Source organism: Crocuta crocuta, unplaced genomic scaffold, assembly GCF_008692635.1.
Source record: "Crocuta crocuta isolate KB4526 unplaced genomic scaffold, BGI_CrCroc_1.0 scaffold395, whole genome shotgun sequence".
NCBI classification, from domain to species: domain Eukaryota; kingdom Metazoa; phylum Chordata; class Mammalia; order Carnivora; family Hyaenidae; genus Crocuta; species Crocuta crocuta.
In genome coordinates this window covers 1,985,665-2,012,006 of record NW_027532601.1, presented here as the reverse complement: position 1 = coordinate 2,012,006, position 26,342 = coordinate 1,985,665, and the positions used below count along the sequence as shown (strand labels likewise).

Genomic DNA, 26,342 nt, shown 5'->3' with positions numbered 1-26,342 from the left:
TCCTCCTCCTACAAGCGCAGCGCGCTCGGCCCGCGCCTCACCTACAGCTCGGCTATGCTCAGCTCTGCCGAGAGCAGCCTCGACTTCAGCCAGTCCTCGTCGCTGCTCAACGGCGGCTCCGGGCCGGGTGGGGACTACAAGCTGTCCCGCTCCAACGAGAAGGAGCAGCTGCAGGGGCTGAACGACCGCTTCGCCGGCTACATTGAGAAGGTGCACTACTTGGAGCAGCAGAATAAGGAGATCGAGGCGGAGATCCAGGCGCTGCGGCAGAAGCAGGCCTCGCACGCCCAGCTGGGCGACGCGTATGACCAGGAGATCCGCGAGCTGCGCGCCACCCTCGAGCTGGTGAATCACGAGAAGGCTCAGGTGCAGCTGGACTCGGATCACCTGGAGGAAGACATCCACCGGCTCAAGGAGCGCTTCGAAGAGGAGGCACGGCTGCGCGACGACACCGAGGCGGCCATCCGCGCGCTGCGCAAAGACATCGAGGAGGCGTCGCTGGTCAAGGTGGAGCTGGACAAGAAGGTGCAGTCGCTGCAGGATGAGGTGGCCTTCCTGCGGAGCAATCACGAGGAGGAGGTGGCCGACCTGTTGGCCCAGATCCAGGCGTCGCACATCACGGTGGAGCGCAAAGACTACCTGAAGACAGACATCTCGTCGGCGCTGAAGGAGATCCGCTCGCAGCTCGAATGCCACTCCGACCAGAACATGCACCAGGCCGAAGAGTGGTTTAAGTGCCGCTACGCCAAGCTCACCGAGGCGGCCGAGCAAAACAAGGAGGCCATCCGCTCCGCCAAGGAAGAGATCGCCGAGTATCGGCGCCAGCTGCAGTCCAAGAGCATCGAGCTCGAGTCAGTGCGCGGCACCAAGGAGTCCCTGGAGCGGCAGCTCAGCGACATCGAGGAGCGCCATAACCACGACCTCAGCAGCTACCAGGTAGNCGCGCCCCCCCCCCCTGCCCCCGACACTCAGGCACGCGACCCGGCGCGCTCTCCGCCGCGCTCCCTGGTGGCCGCTGGCCAGTGCGCGCGCGCGACGCAGACCCAAGTTAGATCTGCAAAGCGTTTTCGCCCCTCCCCATCCCTTCTCCACTCCTCTTCCACCCACCATCTCCCGCTTCTCAGAGCCCGGACCTTTTTCTAAAAGTGTTTTTCCCTCGGGAGTTCTAGTTTTAAAGTAGGAGGTACACATTCGGGTAGCTGATAAAACAGCAACTTTAAGATAGCTTGTGCAGAAACAGATATATTCTCAACTTTTCCAGCCGTGATCATCAGAACTCTTAAAGTTGGCTTTCAGCCCAAAAGGTTCAGATGAAAAGGGTTTGGTCAGCCGGGGGGTTTCCCCCAGCAGGTTTGTTTCCTGCTGACCCAAGTTCTAAATCCACTGGTCTCAGTGCATGGTGTGCCCAGGAAATCTCTTATTGTCTAATTGATCTTGTTTGTTCATTTATTTGTTAATTCCTCAGTTGTTTTGTTGTTGTTGCTTTTGTTTTAAGGGGCTAAGAGCTACCGGGTTTACAGAGCTGGAGGGACGTGGGGGGAGGGGTGGTAAGTGCGAAAGAAGTTACTACTGGAGGGATGAGTCTACGGCTGTCTCTATTTCAGGACACCATCCAGCAGTTGGAAAATGAGCTTCGGGGCACAAAGTGGGAAATGGCTCGTCATCTGCGCGAATATCAGGACCTCCTCAACGTAAAGATGGCTCTGGATATCGAGATCGCTGCGTACAGGTACCGTGCTCACTGAGGATGGGGCAGAAATACTAACCGCACTGCGGAGGCTGTTTTGGCAAAACCCCCACCGCTTAAGTGAAAGCAAGCAGGTTGCGAGGATTTTAAATCAGTGCCTGGTTTTCTTTAGTAGTTAAAAAAAATTCTAAGGAGTTTGAAATTTGGTTTACCACTTTTTACACATCTTTAAAAGAACGAACATTAGTTAAAATAAGTATTTAATAAAATGTTTGAGGGAGAGCACTGATTAATTTCAGTGCTTATGCTTAATTTATTTTTGTTTTAGTGAAAACTGTTTTCCAAATGTTTGAAACAAAAGTGGAATTTTAGAGTTTAGTATTTCATATGGTGGTTGCAGCTTTTGACTTTATAATGTCAAGGACAAATATCAGGACATTCAGTTTACTGTTTCTCTGTTACAGCTTACTATTGCCATCATCTGGCTGAGAACAGCTATAGATTGATAGGATATATAGAGAGAGATTAGATAGAATATATTAGATAGAATTATAGAGAGAAAAAAGAGAGAATATATATATTCTATTTTATTTATATATATGTGTACATACCTAGATATACAACCAGAGGGAGAGAAAAGAAAAGAAATTATGGGTCTGCTGACTGATGTCACCTTATTGTTAACTAAGTTCACAGGAGAAAATCCTTGACTAAACACTTTTTCTACTATCAAGAAGGTTATCATCATAACATTACAGGAATAAATTGTATTCAGAGCTCTCTCTCCTTCCAGGAAAGCTGAATAATTATATTACATAGACACTTAATGATTAAAATCGCAGACCAATTTATAACTTGATATACCCATACTAACATGTTAGCCTAATTTTTAATGTACACAAAACAGTGTTACAGATATGTTGAATTTTATATTCACTAAAAGAAATTTAGCATACATCCTGAAAGTCCAAATGCTCCAGAAGGTCACTAAGGCCTTTTTGACCACAAGGGACCTTCTCAGCATATTCGCAGTGCAGCAAATAGACTGCGGCAGAGCTGAGATTTGTCGGCTAAGAATGTTAGTGGACTTTTGGGTGTGGTCAGTTACTGCAGCAAGGCATTGGCTGGTGGTCCATGAACATCTCTGGATAGGACACAGAGCAGGTATTACACTGGCTTGACAGAATCCCTTATGAACGTGATTCTATTTATTCAAAGGTATCTGCTGCGTTACCCATCACATAACGATACTCAGAAGGCCCACTGAGATTTTAATCATGTCTTTTTTGATTCGGTCCTTAGGAAACTCCTGGAGGGTGAAGAGACCAGATTTAGCACATTTACAGGAAGCATCACTGGGCCGCTGTATACACACCGACAGCCCTCAGTCACAATATCCAGCAAGATTCAGAAAACCAAGGTAGAGGCTCCGAAGTTGAAGGTCCAACACAAATTTGTGGAGGAGATCATAGAGGAAACCAAAGTGGAAGATGAGAAATCAGAAATGGAAGATGCCTTGACAGCCATTACAGAGGAATTGGCTGTGTCCGTGAAAGAAGAGAAGGAAGAAGAGGCCGTAGAAAAGGAAGAGGAGCAAGCTGAAGAAGAAGTCGTAGCCACCAAAAAGTCTCCAGTGAAAGCGGCTGCACCTGAGCTTAAAGAAGAGGAAGAAGGAGAAAAGGAGGAAGAGGAAGGCCAAGAGGAAGAAGAGGAGGAAGAGGAGGGTGCTAAATCAGACCAAGCCGAAGAAGGAGGATCCGAGAAGGAGGGTTCTAGTGGAAAAGAGGAAGGTGAACAGGAAGAAGAAGGAGAAACAGAGGCCGAAGGTGAAGTAGAGGAAGCTGAGGCTAAGGATGAAAAGAAAACTGAAGAAAAGCGTGAAGAAGTGGCTCCCAAGGAGGAGCCGGCGGCAGAAGCTAAGGCAGAAAAGCCAGAGAAAGCCAAGTCTCCCGTGCCAAAATCACCAGTGGAAGAGGTGAAACCCAAAGCGGAAGCTGTAGCTGAGAAAGTTGAACCGAAGAAGGAAGAAGAGAAAGTAGAGGAAGAAAAGAAAGAAGAAGCAAAGGAATCTCCAAAGGAAGAGAAGGTGGAGAAGAAGGAGGAGAAACCAAAAGACGTGCCAGAGAAGAAGAAGGCGGAGTCCCCGGTAAAGGAGGAGGTGGTGGTGGAGGTCACCAAATCCATAAAGGTGAGCTTGGAGAAAGATGCCAAAGAGGAGAAGCCACAGCCGCAGGAGAAGGAGAAGGAGAAGGAGAAGGAGAAGGAGAAGGAGAAGGTGGAAGAGGAGGGAGGGAGTGAGGAGGAAGCCAGTGATCAGGGTTCCAAGGAATCCAGGAAGGAGGACATAGCAGTCAATGGGGAGGTGGAAGGAAAGGAGGAAGAGCAGGAAACTAAGGAGAAAGGCAGTGGGGGAGAAGAGGAGAAAGGGGTTGTCACCAATGGGCTAGACTTGAGCCCAGCAGATGAAAAGAAGGGGGCAGACAGAAGTGAGGAAAAGGTGGTGGTGACCAAAAAGATAGAAAAAATCACCAGTGAGGGGGGCGATGGTGCTACCAAATACATCACTAAATCTGTAACCGTCACTCAAAAGGTCGAAGAGCATGAAGAGACCTTTGAGGAGAAGCTAGTGTCTACCAAAAAGGTAGAGAAGGTCACTTCACACGCCATAGTAAAGGAAGTCACCCAGAGTGACTAATATTTGAGTCCATTGCAAAAGGTTAAGCCATATGACAATTTTAATATGCATGTGATTGACAGCTTCAAAACAGAACGGGTTCTCCCATGGGGGCTCCAGACATCGTATTTTACTTTGTGCAATATGAGGGAACTGCATGCAAGCTCAGGGTGCTCCCTCCTCAGTCTTTGGGTGATTCAAATGCATGACATTGTGTGTACCTGGGGAATTGGCCAGTTTCCTAAGCTGTCGGAAGAGGGGCACTCAGGGGTGGGGGGAGATGTTTTGAGATGTATTATGCAAAGAACCAACTGAGCCAAAAATAATAAATGAAACACAGAACTCTCTTAGCCTTAAGAAAGCTATATATGAATAATTATGTTTACCTCACTGGTGCATTTAAAATGGACTTTTGTTCATGGGAGAACCTCGTTGACATGCACAGTTTGCAACCTTTCGTTGATTGATGTTAAACGTCACAGCAGTACTTGCTCAATAAAGGTCATATTGGAAACAAAGTCGATTGGATGGTGTCCTGTCATTTCGAAGTGAAATTTCCACTACCTGACCCTGTCTTTTCCTACAGTAGATTATTTGGGGGGGGTTATAAGTGAACTGCATTTCTTATTATTTCCCTGAGGGTGATCACTGGGAAAACATAATCGCCGAAAACATTTTCAGGTGTCAAAATCTTTATTTCACCCAATCTCAATCTCAAAGTTTTAAACTTGTGTTTTTCAAATAAAAACTAAAGCATCAGATAAAAAAGCAAGATTGGTGGGAAAGAAGTCTTCAACCCCCAGATGTTTTGATCCCAAACCCAAACTCAGAGAACCTCAAAGAGAGAGGGACCATAATGGAGTCATAACTTGTTTCTTGGAGTTGGGACACAAAGGAACTCATGGCACTTATAACAATGTATACAGAAGAAGCAGAACTCAAATCATTAACAGTCCTAACAAGAAATATCCAGTCTCAGATGCATGTTTCTGGTTCAAACACAAATACACACACACACACACACACACACACGCACGCACACACACACACACACCTTTTTTTGCAGCACTAATTCTTGATTTGCTTGACAGAGATTTATACTTTTGGTGTTTTAATTAGGGGGAAATAATGTCAAAAATGAATAAAATGCTCCACTCAGGAAAAAAAAACTGTTCTCTGATACAAGCAAAGAAGTATTTTTAAATTTAACAAAAACAACAACAATAATAAGAAAAAGGCCAGAGCTTGAGCAAGAAAATAATAGACCTCCCTGTTCAAAATATATCTGTTCCAGACTTTTTAGACCATTAGTAACTTATTGATTAATGTATTCTTTCCTCCAAGTCCATATTTTTTCACAATCAGATCATCCCAATAATATAATCCTTGATGATCTTTTTAATGGCTTTTCAAGATCTCCCAATTTTAATTCCTAAATGTACCCAGGAAGCTCACTGCTAATGTCAGATTTTGCAATACTGTTTCCCAATCATTAGCCACTTGCCAACCCTCACAATTTTTGCTTTATCTGCATATCATTTACACAATGTATTTACACTTTTCTTTAAAAACTCCTGTTTTAGGGTTGCCTGGGTGGCTCAGTCAGTTAAGCATCTGACTTCAGCTCAGGTGATGATCTCACTGTTCGTGGGTTCCGGCCCCGCATCGGGCTCTGTGCTGACAGCTCAGAGCCTGGAGCCTGCTTGGAATTCTGTGTCTCCAGCTTTCTCTGTCCCTCCTTCGCTCATACTCTCTCTCTCTCTCTCAAAAGTAAATGGATAAACGTTTAAAAAAAAAAGTTTAAATAATAATAAAATAAAGAACTCCTGCTTTATGTTAAAACACTACTCTCTGGAGCAACGGAATCCATGACATCCAAGGTAAAAGAGAATTTTCAAGTATAATCTCCAAAACTTAAAAAGCGTATATGGGAACAAGTCAGGACAGCCCGTAGGATGGAAGGATGCGTGGAAGAGGTGGGTGTTGGGAAAGCCCAGCTAGGATGGCCCCAGTACAGGCGGTATCCCTCATGCAGTCACGGGGCTGACTGAACCCCAAAGTTTGGATCACTTTATTGGAAACTTAGAAACACGGCACACATTTGTCCCACCAGCAAAGCAAGAAGAATCTTGATTAACAGTCCCACCAAAACTGGCCCTCGTGCTGCAGCAGCTTTGCCCCAGAGAAGAGTCAGGAAGCTCTTCTGTGAAGGGGGCATTACAGACTGGATCTGTGCGATGTGTTAGTTGAATTTTTAAAATACCTACTGAATATATAGCCATTACTATAAAAGTATTCATGCATCTATACCTAAACTCATCTCATTATCAGCACTAGCCCCTGAGGCTACCACAGGATAGAAAACCCTATTTGTAGCATATATGGCTTTAAGATGACAGGACCAGGGCACCTGGGTGGCTCAGTTGATTAAGCATCCTGACTCCGGCTCAGGTCATGATCTCATGGTTTGTTAGCTCAAGCCCTGCATTGGAGTCTGTGCTGACAGCTCAGAGCCTGGACCCTGCTTCAGATTCTGTCTCCCTCTCTCTCTGCCTCTCCCCTGCTTTTGCTCTGTCTCATTGTACCTCTCAAAAATGAATAAATGTTAAAAAAAATTTAAATAAAATGACAATGACTAATCAGCAGCCCTCTCCAAGGCCAGCACTGGAGACTTGTCCTTTCAGTTCCAACTTTGTTTTCAACCACCTCACTTTCTTTCCTGAGAATAAAAGAATTTTAATAATACTTCCACATTTTCCAGACCACTGTTCTGTCCTCCTTAAATATAATAGGAGTGGTGCCTGGATGGCTCAGTCAGCTGAGCATCCAGCTCCTGAATTTGACTCTGATCATGACCTCACGGTTTGGTTCGTGGGTTTGAGCCCCACATTAGGCTCATGCCGATAGTGTGGAGCCTACCTGGGATTCTTTCTCTCCCTTTCTCTATCCCCCTTCCCTGCTCACTCAAAATTAGTGAATAAACTTTAAAAATACATATAGTAAGAAGTACCAAAGCTGATTAGTGTTCAATTTTCAAACAGGAAACTGAAACGCAGAAAAAAACTTTAACTTTCTCTGGGTCACATGCTAGTAGATAATAGAGCTAGGATTTAATCCAGATATTTCAGGTCCAGAGCACATATGCTTAACCCCTTGCAGTCCACTGCCCCTCAAATCCATTCATTGTGGCCAACTCAATTTATAAGGACATTCTGAAGTGGTTCCTTCTTCCTTTTCAGATTGAAATAAAGACATCTCTGCCATGAACCTTTCATTTAATGTGCCTACAGATCTCTTTACAGTATAAAAAAAAATGCAATATCACTTCTCTGCGTCACTGTTTGCATCACGAGGAGAATAAAACATCCGGATACAAAATAAGCGGTGATTCCTCCTCCCACAACAGCTTGCAGTGCACAAAAATGTGGCAAACACTTTTCTCATGACAACTTTAATGCTCAATGGAAAAGGAAAGTGTTATTTCTAGCACACTGTCTTCTATTGCCAGTCAGCGCAGAGACAGTCTTCCAACATTGGGATATTCATTTCCACAACAAATAGGTTGGCTGTTCCAGTTTGGAGCAAGTTCTTTTTTCCTGTTGGTTTATGTAATTTTCCCAAAGGGAAACAGGAGCCATTTTTAAAGGACTCGCTTTATTGGCCCTGCATAAAATTCATCCACCTCCAGGGGTCATCTACCCTTAGAGGTGTAGACATTTGGCAAAAACCCTGGATTGGAGTTAACGCCCAAGGTCTGTAGATAGCTAAATTGTGTGTCTTGAGTCCATTATATTGTATCTGTCTAAGCTTCCACTATAGACTAAATGTCTGTGTCCCACAGATTCGTATGTGAAGTCTTTACACCCAACATGGTATTGGAGGGGGAGTTGTGGGGAGGTGTTTATGTTCTGAGACTGGGACCTGGGACCATCGTGAATGGGATTAGTGTCCCTATGAAAGAAAACTCAAGGAGCTCCTTTCCACTTGTGTGGATACTGAGAAGAGAGACATCTTTGAACAGTGTCACCAGACACTGAAACATGGTGCCTTGATCTTGGACTTCCCAGCCTCCAGAACTATGAAAAATAAATTTCTGTTGCTTATAAGCTACCTTGTTCTGGCATTTTGTTATAGCAACCAGAACAGACTAAGACAGCTTCCACTTATTTATCTGGAAAACAGGGGCATGAACCTATTCTTCAAAGGGTTGCTGATGTAATTAAATGAGATGATATCTGTGGAAGTACTGAGCACTATTAACAGATACATGGTAGTTGATCAAAATCATTGCTGAATATATCTAATTTTAAGTTAGGTCAAAGTGATACATACACAATGAATTTAATGTGGTCATAAGAAATTGATTGGAACATTAATTTCTTTATATATGATTTCAATCCAGATTGTGATTTTAATGAGTTTACCAGAATAGGTATACAATATAAACATATGTGTATGCATATGCACATATATTTCTTCATCAGTGTATACTGATAATACAGTGTATACTTATACAGTGTATAACACATTGTAATATATTTATTATCCATGTAGAGAATTTGGGTGGAAAATAATTGCATTTTTCACAGCAATAAATCATAGAAGCTGCTTAGATATCCAATAATCCACCTGTATAATCATGGGGCTTAAAGGTTTCTTGATGCAAACTATTTAAAATAATATTGAGAATTAGAGAAATAGCTTTGTGCTCGATCTATGAAAACAACTTTAAATCCCCAAATCCATATTGATTGTGCTCAACACCATAATGCAAGGCTCTCAGAGTTCTCTTCTGCTTTTTTTTTTAAAGTTTATTTATTTATTTTGAGAGAGAGTGAGAGACAGAGCAGGGGAGGGACAGAGACAGGGAGAGACAGAAGCTCAGGCAGACTCCACACTGTCAACACAGAGCATGATGGCGTGATGCAGGGCTGGAACTTATGACCTGTGAGATCATGACCTGAGTTGGATGCTTAATCAACTGAGCCACCCAGCTGCCCTTCTTTTACTTCTTATTTGAGGTATTTTGAAAAATTATCACATGACATCTTCAACATGTTATTAATTTTAGGTAATACGCTTTTAAGTCTAGTTAGCATTCTTACCTTAGAAGAAACCATGGTTGAAATATATGAGCAGTTGACTGGATCAAAAGCCCTTTTTTATAGTATTTAAGGGAAGGGCAATCATTTCAAAGACCTAAGTAAAGTGTTAGATGATTTACATAGGCCCACCTATGCCTATGGTCTTTCTGCGGATGTGTGTGTTTCGGGGAGGTGGGAGAGGAAGAGGGTTAAGAGAGCATAGAATCAAGGGTCCAAGAACTTGAGTAACAATATTGTTTTCAGAAGGCGGACACAAGAGGTTCCTGATTCCAAATTAAAATCATAAGGTCACAGGGGTGCCTAGATGGTTCAGTTGCTTGAGCCTCCAACTTTTGGTTTTGGCTTAGGTCATGATCTCACAGTTTCCTGAGTTCCAGTCCCACTGCCAGTCTGCACTGGCAGCATGGATTCTGCCTGGGATTCTCTCTCTCTCTCTCTGTCTCTCTGCCCCTCCCTCATTCGTGCTATCTTTGTCTCTCTCCAAATAAATAAATAAACTTAAAAACAAAACTTGAAAAAATCATAGGATCACAAATCCAAGGCCAACTGATAATATCATAGGCTCTACCTTTGCCTATGTATTCTCACATTCATAAGAGAGTAGACCATGATGGTGTCATGAAAAAAGGATATTAATGAAATCACTTCCTTGTCTAATTGGTTTTCATCTCTTAAGGGAATTTTGGTATAAAGGGTAAAGCTCCCAGTTTACATTAGGGCTTCTGAATACTCTTAATCTTAATTTTTCATAATCTTCCCCAGAAAACCACAGATTGGTGAAAACACAAAGAGTTTTCCATGCCCTTGGACTTGGGAAGCCAGGACCTCACAAGTCACAACATCTCTACACCTCCCACATTAACTTGGAAAGCTCAAGGATAGTTTGAATCCTGAGATAATGTTTCTAAACCTTTCTCAATGGTGTCAAAAATTTCATAGCCAGAAAGAATATCTCAGCTAAAGAGAACCTTATACTTGAAATAGCATGTGCTAATATTTAGAAGAATAAAAAGCTGAAGGTTATTAATTTATATCCACTTAAATATATAATATGTGAATGCCTAGGGGAACAAAGAAAAAGGAAGCTGTCTGTCATTTTCTACAGATTTCTTTCTAATTGAGCTGCCCAGTTGTTTCTGAACTGGCCTTCTGCATGGCCCAATTAAAATTACAAATGTAAAAATAGCATTTAATAATCACTTCTGATAAATAATAGGTGCCTAGTAAATAGTAGTAATAGTAGCAGTAGTAGTAGTAGTTTTAAAAGTATTAATTAAAAGTGGTGCCTGGGTTGTTCAGTCAGTTAAGTGTTCAACTCTTGATGTCAGCTCAGGTCTTGATTTCAGGGTCATGAGTTCAAGCCCCTCATTGCACAGCGTGGAGCCCACTTAAAAAAATAAAAGTATTGGAGTGCCTGAGTGACTCAGTCAGTTGAGTGGCTGACTTTAGCTCAGTTCATGATCTCATGGTTTGTGGGTTCGAGCCCTGCATCAGGCTCTGACAGCTCAGAGCCTGGAGCCTGCTTCAGACCCTGTGTCTCTCTCTCCCGCTCTCTGCCCCTTCCCCACTCATGCTCTGTCTCTCTCTGTCTCTCAAAAATGAATAAATATTTTTAAAAATGTTTTAAGTATTAAAATAGCATGTATTAAATGCTTACTAGTGATACTCTACAGCAAACCTTCAAGAGGAAGAGTTAGATACCTTTAAACTCTTATTTATTAAGGTTGTGAGGCAACCATCAGTCAGCAAAGCCTTCTTCCCACCATTCCAATATCTGACGCCTTACAACTTTCACCCACTAGTCTAAGTTCTGAGGACTCATATAAATCTCTATTCCCTTTTTCCCAGAATAGACCTTCATAAGGGTGAAGGCTCTGGTTCAGATCCAAATAACTCATCACAATAATAAGTTTTAAGTTTATTGTCTCTCAAGCACTTTACCTGTAATAAATCATTGAACCCTCATAAAAAATATATGTGCAGGAATTATTTTCATGGTCATTTTTTGCAGAAGTTTGGGCCTAACGATTAGAACCCAGGCCTTTCTCATATAAAACCCATATCTTTTCCACTACCTACAATTATAGAGAAGAGAGTAAATATATCTTCTGTGTTTGTTCACCTCTGGAATGAACCTCTACCCATCGAGCCTCGCCTGTCCTAAGCAGTCCCCATTGTCGATTTGTTAATTTATGGAGGAATTAACTGGCCTCCTAGAGTGTTATTTTAAAACTCATTGATGCAGAAGTGGCAGAAACATCATATTCAACATCAGTTCCCCTGTGTTATAGTCTAGGTTCCATTATCTCCGGTGTGAATATGTAAATTTATTTTGTGGAATCCTCTTTATATATTAAGATTTTGATTGGCGCATGAAACACGTTATGTCCCTAATTGTCCATCTTTCAGACTCCAAAGAAAGCGATGAGCAGACAATTTAATGTTTTCTCTATTAGTTACTCACCTATAATACAGAACTGATTCTGTACGGTACAGCAACATGTACCTGCCTATCATCTTTGATCAACAAGGTGTTCCTTAGAGATAGCAACAAGGAAAAGTATTTTGATTGGATTAAAGTGATTAAGTATCAAGCAAAATTATTTCTATATATCTATCATTAGCTAAGATATGCTAATAAAGTGTACCTGAAATGTAGCATGTCGGAGATTTGTACAAATTTGTATATTTCACTTCCATAACACACTCACTGTAATCTGTTATTGTCATAAATTAAGATGAAATTTCTTAGCTGGACATTATTGTCCACCTTCATAATCACATGTCTCTGTGAACGAAGTTAACCATGCCCATCCACTGGGCTCATTCCCTTGGCATATTAGAATGAGCATTATAAGTAGAGACAAATTGTGTGGCCATGACATTTAGAGAGCTGGTGCTCATCTCCATTTATCAGCTACCCATAAAATAGCCACCAACATTTCTAAAGTTATCACTTTCTCATTGGCAATTAGCAAACTGCTTTGCCTCATATTCTTTGTGAAGAATATGCTCATAGTTCTTGGGAAGAGAATGGATCTCAATATCCTCATTAAGAAGTGCAAAATACAAGATCTGGGAAAGAAAAGCAAAAAAGATCTTTCAAAGTATTACTTCCTCCTCAAAGTGAGGAAAAGAAGTGAACTCTCATGGGAGAGAGGAGAAAGACTTGCCAAAGGATGAGAAGATTAATAACATTAGAGCCTTGTACCTTGCCCACATTACCATTCTGTAGTATGTGTGTTATCAGAAAAGAAAAGAAATAGATATTTAACTGCCACACTAACCCTACCCAATTGCACATTGTATGACCCATTTCATGACCCTGGCAAGGAATGTCAGTACCCACATTCCACACGTACAATATCTCCTCCCCTCTTGCTGCTGCACTTATCGAGGCCACTAACAAGAAGGTTCTATTTCACACGTACTCCCAACCTCTGCCTATAATTACGAAGGCTGTGGATGAAAGGTCATATTGAGAACTTCTGAAAACTTGAAACTTTTTTTTCTATATCCATCCTTTTTGGTGGCACTGGTCAGACAGAGTTTTGGTTTCAAACACTCGGCTCTTCCCCCAGATCTCTGCAGACACTCTAAACAATCGAAGAAGTACAATATAGCTTTGAAAAACACAGATTTGGGGCTCTGGTCAGACCTTGGTGAGAATCTCAGGTCTGAACTCCTGAGTTAGTTGTCAGAGGTCAGTCGGAAAGAGGGAAAAAAAATTCTAGGAGTTTCAAACAGAATGGAAATTAATGCAGGAAAATGGTACCGCAAAGTTAAGGAAAGGTTGAAAAGGCAAAAAAAAAATTAAAAAAAAAAAAAATAAGGTATATTCGTGAGCTCTGGCTACCATAGCAAAATCTCATAGACTAGGTGGCTTAATCAATAGAATTTATTTTCTCATAGTTCTGGAGGCTGGAAGTCCAAGAGCAAGATGCCAGAATTGCCAGGTGCTGGAGAGAGCTGCCTTTCCAGCTTGTAGGCAACCATTTCCTCACTGTGTCCTTACACAGCTAAGAGAGAGAGCTAGATCTTTCATCTGTCTTCCTATAAAGACACTAATTCTATCAGATCAGACCCCATGCCTATGACTTCATTTAACCTTACCTATTTCCATAAAGGCCCTATCTCCAAATACAGTCATATTGAGGGGTTCTGACATATGAATTTGAAGGGGACACAATTTAGTCCATAGTGGGACACAATGAGGCAATCAGAAATTAGTAACAGAAAGAAGAAGCTGTCAACACCTCTGGGATTGGAGTGACACAAATAGATGTTGGTACCAGAACCCAGAAGTCCCGAGCATCTGGTAGAGGCTAGATCTATGGTAGCAGTGGCATCCCATTGAGAACTGAGACCATGAAGGGAAGCACTGTCAATGGAAACCAGACTCAAAAAGAAGATGCAGGTACCACTGGAGAAGCTGCCTAAAGCAGGGCCAGGAATGGCAGGGAAAATTCTCTGATTCTCCCTTCCTCCTATCCTTCACTCTTTCATCAGTACATCCCATTGGCCAATATTCCCCTGAAGCTATTCCACAAGAGAGCCTGGGATATGTAGTTCCCTCTCCTACAGAGTGGAGCAAAGCCAAGGCCCGATATGGAGCTGAGCACAAAATGATAGATGACTGCCACACTCACTGTGTGACTGTGGGCAACTCTCTTTTCTGACCATCAGTCTTCTCATCCACTAAATAGGGCCAATAATAGAGTTATTTTGAGGATTAAGGGTTATAATTTTTGTGAAGCTTTTAGGTCAGAGTAAATTCTTAAACCTGTGTTAAGATTTCAATAAATGTTGTTTATCATTAGTCAGAGAATGTATGTTTATTTTAGCTTGTGTTAACAATGACTATGACTGGGGCGCCTGGGTGGCTCAGTCAGTTAAGCGTCCGACCATGGCTCAGGTCATGATCTCACGGTTTGTGGGTTCTTGTCCCACGTAGGGCTCTGTACTGACAGCTAGCTCAGAGACTGGAGCCTGTTTCAGATTCTGTGTCTCCCTCTCTCTCTGACCCTCCCCTGCTCACGCTGTCTCTCTCTCTCTCTCTCTCTCTCAGAAATAAATAAAACATTTAAAACATTTTTTAAAAAAACAATGACTATGACTGACTGACTAAAACTAACACCAGAAACAACAGGTGCTGATGAGGATGTAGGGAAAAGGCAACCCTCTTGAGCTGTAGGTGGGAATGCAAACTGGTGCAGCCACTCTGGAAAATAGTATGGAGATTCCTCAAAAAGTTAAAAATATAACCAACCTGTAGCCCAGCAATTGCTCTACTTGGTATTTACCCAAAGGATACAAAAATACACACTCGAAAGACACATGCACCCCAGTGTTTTTAGCAGTATTATCAACAGTAGCCAATTTATGGAGAGAGCCCAAATGTCCATCAACTGACGAGTGGATAAAGAAGATGTGTATGTATAAACAATGGAATATTACTCAGCCATCAAAAAGAATGAAACCCTTGCCACTTGCAACAGTGTGAATGGAACTAGAGTGTATTAAGTTAAGTAAAATAAGTCAGAGAAAGAAAAATACCATATGATTTTACTCATGTGGAATTTAAGAAACAAAACAGATGGACATATGGGAGCAAGAAAAAAGAAAGAGGGAAACAAACCATAAAAGACTCTTCCTTTGTTTTAGCGTTTTTATTCATTCTTGACAGAGAGAGACAGAACACTAGCCGGGGGGGGGGGGGGGCAGAGAGAGAGAGAGAGAGAGACACAGAATCCAAAGAAGGCTCCAGGCTCTGAGCCCCAACACAGAGCTCAAACCCACAAACTGAGAGAACATGACCTGAGCTGAAGTCAGACACTTAACCTACTGAGCCACCCAGGCGCCCCAAACTGTAAGAGACTCTTAAAGATAGAGAGCAAACTGAGGATTGATGGAGGGAAGTGTGTGGAGGATGGGTATGTGGGGGATGGGCATTAAGGAGGGCACTTGTTGTGATGAGCCTTGGGTGTTGTATATAAATGATGAATCACTGAATTATGATCCCCAAACCAATATTGCACTGTATGTTAACTAACTAGAATTTAAATAAAAAAATTGAAAAACTAAAACAAACACGATGACTGACCTACCAGGAAGCTATGGTCACGAGAAAGTCTAGGGATCAATAAACCAAGAAAATCCAAATGTTGGTTTGATCCAAGACTCCTTTAAAGTGAAACTTCTACGGGGGCGCCTGGGTGGCTTAGTCGGTTAAGCGTCTGATTTTCGCTTAGGTCATGATCTCGCGGTTCGTGGGTTCGAGCCCCGAGTCGGGCTCTGTGCTGACTGTCAGTTCAGAGCCTGGAGCCTGTTTCAGTCTGTGACTCCCTCTCTCTCTGACCCTCCCCTGCTCACGCTGTCTCTCTCTCTCTCTCTCTCTCCTAGAAATAAATAAAACATTTAAAAAAAAGATTTAAAAAAAATAAAATAAAATAAAGTGAAACTTCTACGAAGGTTAAAACAATCATGGAGTGTCCATCCTAGCTTCCTTTCCATTCTCTACTTTTTTCTCCTTCACCTATACTTCTATTCAAGGCCCCTGTCTTTCTCTTCCCGCCTTGTCCAACAAAAGTTCCAAGATTATGTATTAATAATTAAGATCATTAATCTCTGATCAATAGATGAAAATTAATGGATCATTAATCCATTCAGAATTTTCCCCACTTCCAGCTTTAGACCAAGGGAATGTACAAGCTTTTTAAAAAGATCATCTTCTTTACAGAATGACTCATCTTTACTCAGGAATGAGGGTCTTAGCAGATGTCCTTTGCCTCTAAAAGACAAAGAATGGACATTAGGAGCCACTCAGCATAAGATCCCTTGGCATGAACTGCCTGTCAAGGGGAAGGTCATAGCACTCTGCCAGGGTCACGTCCTTCCCTATAAAGAGGAGACAGTGCAGCAACGATGGCACATGGAATGGATCTCAACTTCCCACATCTGACTCACAGGAAAAACTGCACATCTCAGACAAAAGGAGGCTCAAATGCTACTTACAGAGCTGAGGTCCTCAAGTGCCAAGCATGGACTATTTCACACATGAATCAAGGCAAGGGCATCCGATCTGCTTTGGAACTAAAACAATGGTAGGGATTGGATGCAAGTGCATAAAATAATCAGGACACACCTGGGTCTCAGGGACAGCAAGGGCCATGGTTGACAGATTCAAAATCCAGTTTTTACCTAATTGAAAGCAACACTTGAGCAGGAATCATTTTAAAACTAAGGTCTTGCTGTAACTGATTGTGCTGTCTTATTCCAGGCCTGCCTTCTTTGGAGCTGGACATGAGCACATCCAGCACGGTCACCCAAGAAGCACGTGAGGCCTGGCTCTGTGTTTGTGCCCTCAGAAAGACAGAAGGTCAGAAAATATGCTGGAGAAGAGACATACCAAAGATAGCTGGTCACATGAGTCTCTACGCAGGCAACACCTGTCTCTACAGCAATGCCAATAACTAAAGCATCTACACTTGCACATTTCTCTACAGGTTAGGAAGGAGCTTCAGATACATAATCCTGGTTAAGGCCTCACAATATGTGGGACAGGTATTGTGATTTCTCAATTTGCAGAAACAGAAGCTCAGAGAAGTGCTTTATCTATATAAGAAAAGGGTCACCAGTTGCCCCTACCACTTACATTCCTAGGACATTTACTAAAAAAAAAAGGTATTTAATTTTTACGTTCAAGTGCAATGAATATGCATTGTGGAATATCGGCATTGTAGAATATTCATCCATATTCCTGCCATCTTAGAGACCTGTTATATTTCAGCATATATCCCACTTTTTCTATGTACAAATTTGATATGGATAGATGTGATCATTCTGAAAATATTATTACATAATCCACATTTTCTGTAACAAATTACCTAATATTTTTTCAATATATTATAAATGTTTTTTTTTCATTTTATTTCACATTCATCATCACGACTAGATATTTCATGGACACAGCATATATTACTTTACACCATCCTTCTGCAAACAACCGCCCCTGTCTGTGGTCACTGTGATCTATTTATTCCAGTTGATTCAACAGTTTTGAAGCTGTAACACTACAGACCCAAACTATATAGATTATGAAAATAAACCATTTTGTTGACAAAAATTATTATTATTATTATTATTGGCCTTTTCTTTTTTTTAATTTTTAATGTTAATTTTATTAGAGAGAGAGAGAGAGAGACAGCACACAAGTGGGGGAAAGGGCAGAGAGAGGGAGACACAGAATCCGAAGCAGGCTCCAAGGTGTGAACTGTCAGCACAGTGCCTGATGCGGAGCTCGAACTCATCGACCATGAAATCATGACCTGAACTGAAGTCAGACACTCAACCGACTGAGCCACCCAGGTGCCCCTATTATTGGCCCTTTCTTAAAGCTCAAACTACCAATTTATAATCCACAGATGTTTATTGAGCATCCAGTTCATGGGAAAAACATATCAGCTATGAGAGTAAGAAATTGACATTTAATTCATCTGACTTGAATATCATACAGTGTAAGCAATCTGCATTGAGATTGTTTTTGGCTTAAAAATTGGCATTAGGCAAAATAAATATCTATGGCCAGGCTCATGATGTAGGCAAAACAGGCTTGAGAAAAATATTCAAAAAAGGAGGCAATTCAAGAGAACAAGGGAGGATAAGGAGAGGCAGGAATCTTATCAGAACTAAACAAGAAAGCTTGAAAAGAGAACTGACAATGTCATTTGGTAGGGAAAACGTGACCTGTCTAATAGTCAAAAAGTACACTCTTCTCTTGAGTGGCCTTGGACATGTCTCTTCAAAGATTCTCAGAATCCCAAGGATGGAGGTGACATTATCATCACAGTTGATGTTTGTTATACATTTTTTGATGCTTGTTATGCATTTAGTAAATGTCAGGAAAAGGTTAAATGCTTTACATGAATGACTTTGTTTATTCAAAGTTTTTTCAAGGTCATAACCACCTATGAGAAGGAAAGTATAAAATCTCTCCATAACAGGTAAAGAATTGAAGATAAGGGACTAAAAGAAATTATCCAATGTCACAGAACCAGTGAGTATTCAGACCAGTTCTCTCAGATACATGCTGTCTACACTAAAACACTTCCCTTGAAGGACATCTAGTTTAGTCCTACCCCTGTGATCCTTAAGTCCACTCTATAACAATCTACCAGTGTTGAAAAACCCCCAATGGATGAGGTCTGCTGTCCACCAAGCACTCCATTCCATCCCGAAAAGCTCCAAACGCATTAACTCATTCATTTATCCAACAAATATTTGTAAACAAAAATATTTTATGGAATAGTCATAGCTCTAGGCCCAAAGAATATAGCAGTGAATAAATTAAGTCCCTGCCTTCATGGACTTTTTATTCGTGTAGGAGGGAGAAGGGGAAAGATAAAACAAAAGAAAATATAATATAAAGGATTCAAGGGTGATAAATGCTTTGGAGAAATGGAAAGCAGGGTAAGGAGGTCCAGAAGTACTGAATGGGGAGAAAGGAGCTGCTCTTGCATATAGGGTAGTTAAGGGAGGCCTCTCTAATAAAGATGACATACTGATGAGATAAGATGCAGATACCTATGAGAAAGATGCCATTACATATGAAACAATCCATTCCAGGAGAAAAGAACATCAAATGTAAAGGCTCTAAGCAAAAACTTGTTTGGCAAGTTTGGGGAGTGATTAGGAGGCCAGGGTGGTGGAAACAGAATAGTCAAGAGGGAATTGGGCAAGGGATGCCTGTGTGGCTCAGCCAGTTATGCCTCCAACTCTTGATTTCAACTCAGGTCATGATCTCGTTGTTCATAAGATCGAGTCTGGCCTGTGGTTCTGCGCGGACAGCATGGAGCCTGCTTGGGATTCTCTCCCTCCTTCTCTCTGCCCCTCCCGTCTCTCAAAACAAATAAATAAACATTAAAAAAAAAAAAAAAAGGAGAAAAGAGAGGGAGGTAAGTGGATGACAAAGAGAGTTGGGACCTGACCCAGGAGGTCCTTGTAGGCCACAGAAAGTGTAAAGCTTTAAGGGTTTTTGAGCAAAGGTGTGACACAGGTACATTTTGAAAGAGATCACTCAGGTTACTATGTTGAATAGAGATGGGGGACAGGAGGAGCTGAGGACAAAGGGGCAAGTCAGGAAACTATTATAATTATCTGGGCAAGAGAGGTTGGTATCAAACTTAGAATAAAAAAGGTAATATTAACGATGGGGAGAAGTACCAGGTCGCTGGTCATGCTTTGAAAGTGAAGTCCGTGAAATTTGTCAATGGAGAGTTACAGGCAGTAGAAGAGAAGAGAAATCGAAGGTGACTCCAGAGTGTTCTGCCTGGGAAATAGTGAACAAGGGGTTTCCGTATAGATATGAGAACACCTAGAGAAGACCTTAGAAAATGGCAGGTTTAGGGAAGAGGAAGGGAAACAAGACATTGGCTTTGCCGTGGGAAGGTGACTGCCCATGAGACATTAAAGTGGAGATGGCGTCTCAAAGGAAACCAATTGCCATAAATAAACTCTGTGCTTTGATTTTACCTGTACCTGTAAAATGTGTACAATGCATGTCCTCCTAGCTCTCAATGTGATGAGAAAAGGTGTAAATGCCCTCAAAAGTAAAACACACGGTCAAACCTTAAATCTGATGATACTGATAATTTTTATAATCATCGAAATGAGAGTCTCAGCTGTGAAGAATGAAAGGCACGCACAGATGGGGAATTTATCCCCATATGGATAGTAGGATGGAGACAAAGGAGAAAACAAGCCTGATGGCATAGATGTAAAGTGAATGTCTCAGCTCTAACAGTCTAAGGTGGCCTTGGTGACGATGACATGCAGGGACCACTTGCAATTGCCATGAGACTATTAAAGTCTTTCAAAGCAATTTTCTTATTTTGGTGCTTCAGAGTCAAGTCATTTCTGGCCAAAAAGGTCTGCTTTTTATGCCTCAGGAATTACGATCAGCAATTTGCTCCAAAATGAAATGGCTGGCTTTTTTTTAATGGTCCTTTTACCTCATGCTCAACTCCATGTCCCACATGCATGCCTTGGGAGAAGGGAACTCTTATAACAGAGCTCCAGACTCTGTGCTGCCAGAGTGACAGCCGCATCCCTCCAAGATGGCAGCAGTGAATGGCTACCACAACATTGCTCTCCACGCTGGAATGGCATCTTCCATCTTCAGGGAGAAAGGGCGCAAAGTGGATTCTCAGTGCGTGAAGTCTGACTTCCTCAACTAGTTCATTGAATTGAAAAATAAACAGTTAAATTCAGCCGGCTTATTTTATGGGCAAGTATCTGTAAAGAAGAAGATGTTAAATGGTTTCTCACACTGTGCATATTTTTTTCACATGAACAACTCGTTGTTGATCTAGATAGATGAGTTTCACAACACTTTGAGCTTGTCTGATTTGTACACTTACTTCCAAGGCAACAGGCGACCCCTGATGGAACTCTTTCATGTATTAGATACCAAATGATCAGTAACAAAGTAAAAAACCCCAGAAGGAGAGGAAGAAAAGGAGAGAGGGAGAGAAAACCCCACGGTACATGGTACTGATCTGTCCATTGTTGTACCAATGTTGCTGTAACCAAGGAAGAATAGAATATAGTTTACCGATATCTGGGCCATCAAAAAAGAGCAAGAATAGCAATATATTTCTGACGAGAGAACACTGTATGGTGCAGGGAGATACACGGGAGTCTTAGAATCTAGTTTCAGCTCTGCTATAATCAAGAGCATCATGCAAGTCACTTTACTCTTCTGAATCTCAGTTTTCTTGCATGTAAAATAAGAAAAAGGCAGCTTCTCACTTTTGAATTCTATCACTTTATGAAATTTGGTATTCATGGAGATCTTTCTTTTAAGTGCTAACAGTATCGAAGGGGAGAACTTCAAAACACTACCTCAAGCACTGAATTTCAAACACACGTTATCTGATTGCAGCCTCAAACATAACACAGACGAAACCTACTCTTGATGTTGCCCCTGCTCCAAAACCTGCTGTATCTTCCCCACTTCCTTCTGTGAAACTCCATCCTCCTATGTTTTCAGGTTAAAAACTTGGGAGTTATCCTTGACCCCACTGATTCTCCGGCATCCAAACTTCTGGCAAATTCCAGTGGCTCTATTTTCAAAGTACTTGCAGAGGGGTGCCTGGGTGGCTTAGTCGCTTAAGCGTCCGACTTTCGCTTAGGTCATGATCTTGCGGTTCGTGGGTTCGAGCCCCTCCTGTGCTGACTGCCAGCTCGGAGCCTGGAAGCTATTTCGGGGTCTGTATCTCCCTCTCTCTCTGACCCTTCCCTGCTCACGCTGTCTCTCTCTCTCTCTCTCCTAGAAATAAATAAAAATATTTTAAAAAATACGTGCAGAATTCTACCCCATCCCACCACCCCCAGCACAATTACCCAAGAACAGACCGTCATCATTACTCACCAACTGTCAATAACCTCCACGTTTGCCCCCTTCACTTGTCTTTAACGCACAGCCAGGGTTTTAACACATAAGTCACACCATGTCACTGCTCTGGCTGGAAACCCTCCAAAGACTTCCCGTGGCTTTCCACCTCCCACACAGTAAAATCCAAAGTCCTCACCAGGTCTGCAAGGCTCCACCTCGCCTACGCACTACCTCTCTGACCTCATTTTGTACCACTTTGCCCCCGGAATAATCTTATTCCAACATACTGAGCAGGCTCCCACCTCAGGGCACCTGAAATCTGCATGGCTCTCTCTCTCTCTTACTTATTTCAGGTCTTTGACCAATGTCCCCTTAACAGAGAAACCTTCCCTGGCCAACCCGCATAAAAGTGCACCCTTCGGTCATTTCTACTTCATTTTTCATGATTACCCATATCACCTGAGATAGCGTATACATTTTTTAAAAATTCATCTGCCTCTATGAAAACAGGACATTTTTGCTGTAAATGCTGTACCCCCCAGGGCTGAAGGACAATATATGAATGAATGAATGAATGAATGAATGAATGAAAGAAAAAAACTTCCTGGAACCCTTACTAGCAGATGTGGCCCACAACCAGCCCCTAAACATGGCGTCCAGCTCCAGGACAGAGACTGCCTTGGCATGTGGGCTCAGAGGCCTTGAGCCTCTTGTGCAACTTGCTTGGCTCCTTCCTTCCATTGGGCCATCCATTCACCAGGGCTGACTCTGCCTGATCCCAGGCCACGCTAAAGCTCTCCCTGCGGCGGATTTGAGATCCAGAGAAACTTCTCCTGCGTGCTTTCTAACCACTACCATACCCATCCTCAGAAGAGGGTGAGAGAATATGATACTAACAATTTTCACTTGGATTCTCCCATGGAAGTTGACACTTCTCTCCCACAAGGGCCTGAGCAGCCTCAGAGTCTGGGCCCTAGAACATCACAAAGGGAAGTAGCAAACGGCCCTACCTCAGCAGGCCTCCAAATGGAAGAGAGTGCTGGCCCTCAATATTCTACACAAGTTCTTCCACCAAAACTGTCTAAGATAAGGAGTGAATGTTTAGAGCACGAGTGTATTGTCTAGCCTTTGGCCAGTGCTTAGCTTAGATCGAGCCTAGGGAGAAAGCTGAACCTCTTCTTGCTCCCTTTTGTTACGCGAAAGGCTATGCCTTCTCTGCCTCCCCCTCTCCACACCCAAGAGCGTGAGTGAGCTGCAGATCTACCCTGGGTCTTTTCTTTATCAGGGGGGCTCACAATTAACGTGCACCTGAATCACCCGCGTATCCGGTTAAAACGAAGGTTCTGGTTCAACAGGCTCAGGGTGGGACCAAGCTCTGCATTTCTAACAAGCACCCAAGGGACGCAAACGCAGCTGGCCATTCTCCACTAGAGTATCGGAACGAGGCCGTACCAAGCCCGCCTGAGGCATGCGCTGGCTTGCGCTGCTTGCTCCGGCTGTGGTCCCTTCCCTCCAGCTTCCACCCCCCACCGCAGCACCGCCGAAGGCTTTACGATAGAGTCCGGCTTCTTTACAATAAAGCCGGATTCCTGAGCGGCTTAAGCTTGAGGCCCAGCCTTCGAGGGAGGAGGAACGATCTAGAAACACTGCGGTAGCCTCCTTTCCCTGGTCCGGCATGGGCTCCAGGAGCCGACCCCGCCCTGGCTGAGACGCCTCTGGGCTTGCAGAGAAGGACCGGTGACAAAAGTTTCCCGAGAGGCTGCGCTCCCGGTCAGACGCCGGGGCGCGCCCGCCCGGGGACCGCAGTGGGCGCAGTGCAGCTGCGGACCTTTCCCGGGCGTCCTCCGGGCTTGGCAAGTGGAGAAAGATCAAGCAAAGATTCCGGGCGCCTCCCCCGCTGCCCCTCTCCGCCCTCTCCGCCCCATCCCCAAACGGCTGGGCTTCCTGCCGAGACTATATGACACCCAATCTGCTCTGAAGCATTTGAAGTCCTGGCACTTTCCCGTTCGCGGGGCGGGGTGGGGGCGGGGGTCCCCGTGGCTGAAGAATGTGCAGCGGCCGCAGGCTGCACGTTTGCGGAGATCGCTCTCCGCGGGGGCCTGCGGGCTGCACCCGGTCCTGCGCCCCGCTGGCTTCTCCTCGGGGAAGCGCCCCGAGCTCCGCACGTTAACTGCGCGGAAGGACGCAGCGGGTTAGGCGCTCCCCGCCCACTGAGCGCACCCCTCGCTGGAACCCAGGTCTCTCCTTGTAAGATGGGAAGAAAAAAAGAAAAGATCTCTGACCAGCGGCGACCGGAGAGTGGAGTGGCGCCGAGGCGACCCGAAGGGCGGTTTGCAGTGGGGAAAAAGGGACATCTGGCCATTTTAGACAGGATTTTGATCTTTCAAAGATTTTAATCTCCGGTCATTGGATTTTAACAGGTTACGTTGGCTTTATTCAAGGTATTAAAAAAAAAAGTATGAGAATGCCACGTATTTTCTTTGTCATTNGTGGGGGGTGGACATCTTGCGTCGGTCCTGGGAAGGCGAGAAGGCAGCCTCCTGAATCCACAGATAGACCTTGAGCTCCTCCGGAAGGACGCCCCGCCCGTGGGCGACAGGAAGCACTGCTCTAATCCGCCTGCTCCCGGAGTTTGGGCGAAGCATTGTGCCAGCGGGCAGGGAAGAGGTGCGGGGCTGCAGAGGCTCCTGGCTGGCGGCTAGAGCCAAAAGACACTGCCCCACCCCCTCTCGGAATAACAAACTGAGGGAGGGGGCCCAAATAACACCCTATCCCCACCTCCAAATACGCCAAGTTCATTGCTTTGCATGGGCGGGGGGAGGGGAGGAGTCGTTTGTTAATACCCTACTCCCACCCCCAAATACACCAAGTTCATTGCTTTGCATGGGGAGGAGGGAGCATTTGTTAATAATACCCTATCCCATCCCCAAATACGCCAAATCCATTGCTTTGCGTGGGGGGAAAGGAGGGGCGTTTGTTTAAGAGCTGTGCATCATCCCGGGAAAAGTGCCGCAGTGCCGTAGAAGCTGAACTCGGCTTCTACTCCTCGTTTCTGGAGGCTTCGGTCGAGTTCCGGGTGACTGAAGCACTCTCAGGAGGCACCCTGGCCGTTTTCTAATTTCCAGTCTTCAGTGGGACTGGCAGGAATTGGGGACAGGCACGAAGTGACAGGGGGACATAGGAAACGAGCTGAGTCTCTGGCTTCTGGATCTTTCCCAGGTGCTCCTAAGTCCCTAAAGTCACTGAGGCCCTCTGGAGACTTGGTTCACGCTCTCGGGTCACGGCCGCACACGCAGGCTCGCCCTAAGTGCGGCAGTGCCAGGACTTCAAGCCTTCAGAACCTGGCCAGTCCCCGGGGCCACCTGACAAACACACCGGTGCCCATGGCCGGGGAAGGTGGTGCGTTTTATTCTCGCCTCAGAATCGCCCTCGGATTTCACATGTCTGACACCAATTCTTATGTCTTAGACTGTGTGAATGATTTGTTGCGTGCAGCTGAGACTCCCTCCCACACACCTGCACCCCTGCGCGGGGGAGGAGAACGTCGGAAAGTCAGAGGACCTCTCGAGCTGGTGTGCGCATGTGTGCCTGGGCGGTGTAACCTCGGCAGGAGAAAGACAGGGGTTCCCAGTGAAAAAATGATTAGAAATAAACTAACGGCTCAGAAGGAGCAGGTCGTTCCTTTGTCTCAAGCAAGAGACGATTAGGTAAAACATGGATAGAGTGTTCATAAAGGATTTCTGTCTTTAGAGTAACAGAGGAATATTAGTTTTCTGCCTCAAAGCATCCTGCTAGCATTTTGTTTTGTTTGCTTGTGTGTTTTTTAGTTGTCACATCAAGAAATGGCCTGTACTCTACATAAAATTATACAAACGTGGGTGGTTCTAGATGGAAAAAATGGTATTTAGCTAACAGCAAAGGGACTAAGGGCCATCTCTACACAAATGCAAATGTCTTTAATAGCTACAAGAAACCTAAGTCTTATCTACGGCCTCTGAGGGCTTTTTTCAAAAATAGCTTCAGCCACCGCCTGGGTGGCTCAGTCGGTTAAGTGTCCAACTTTAGCTCAGGCCATGATCTCATGGTTCTTGGGTTCAAGCCCTGCATCGGGCTCTGTCCTGACAGCTCAGAGCCTGGAGCCTGCTTCTTTTTTTTTTTTTATTTTTTTTTTGCCTGGAGCCTGCTTCTGATTCTGTGTCTCTCTGTCTGCCCCTCACAGGTGCGCGTGCTCGCTCTCTCTCTCTCTCAAAAATGAATAAACACTAAAAAAAAAAACCAGCTTCATATTCAAGACTAGCTGTAATCAACATAACTTCTGTTTAACAGACGTGTTTCATTTACAATTATGTGTGCCCTATAGCAGAATCTAAGGTATGGAAAAAAAAACCCTGAAGTCAACTGGGGCAGGTTTGACCACCTCAATTTTATTTTTCTGTCACAACCTACCATGAGTCAGGTATTAGTTGCCACCATATTTATCCC

At 43.7% G+C, this 26,342-nt stretch overlaps 1 protein-coding gene across 1 annotated transcript in view; it reads left to right on the top strand.

The window, feature by feature from the left end:
- Positions 1-4,879, top strand: part of NEFM (neurofilament medium chain) — a 4,960-nt gene extending 81 nt beyond the window's left edge. Inside the window, 3 exon segments of the mRNA XM_077780133.1 lie at positions 1-936; positions 1,605-1,729; positions 2,990-4,879. The exon segment at positions 1-936 is cut by the window's left edge and continues 10 nt beyond it. Of these exon segments, the coding sequence (XP_077636259.1) occupies positions 1-936; positions 1,605-1,729; positions 2,990-4,382 (2,454 nt within the window). The 3' untranslated portion in view covers positions 4,383-4,879.
- Positions 4,880-26,342: the final 21,463 nt, after the last annotated feature.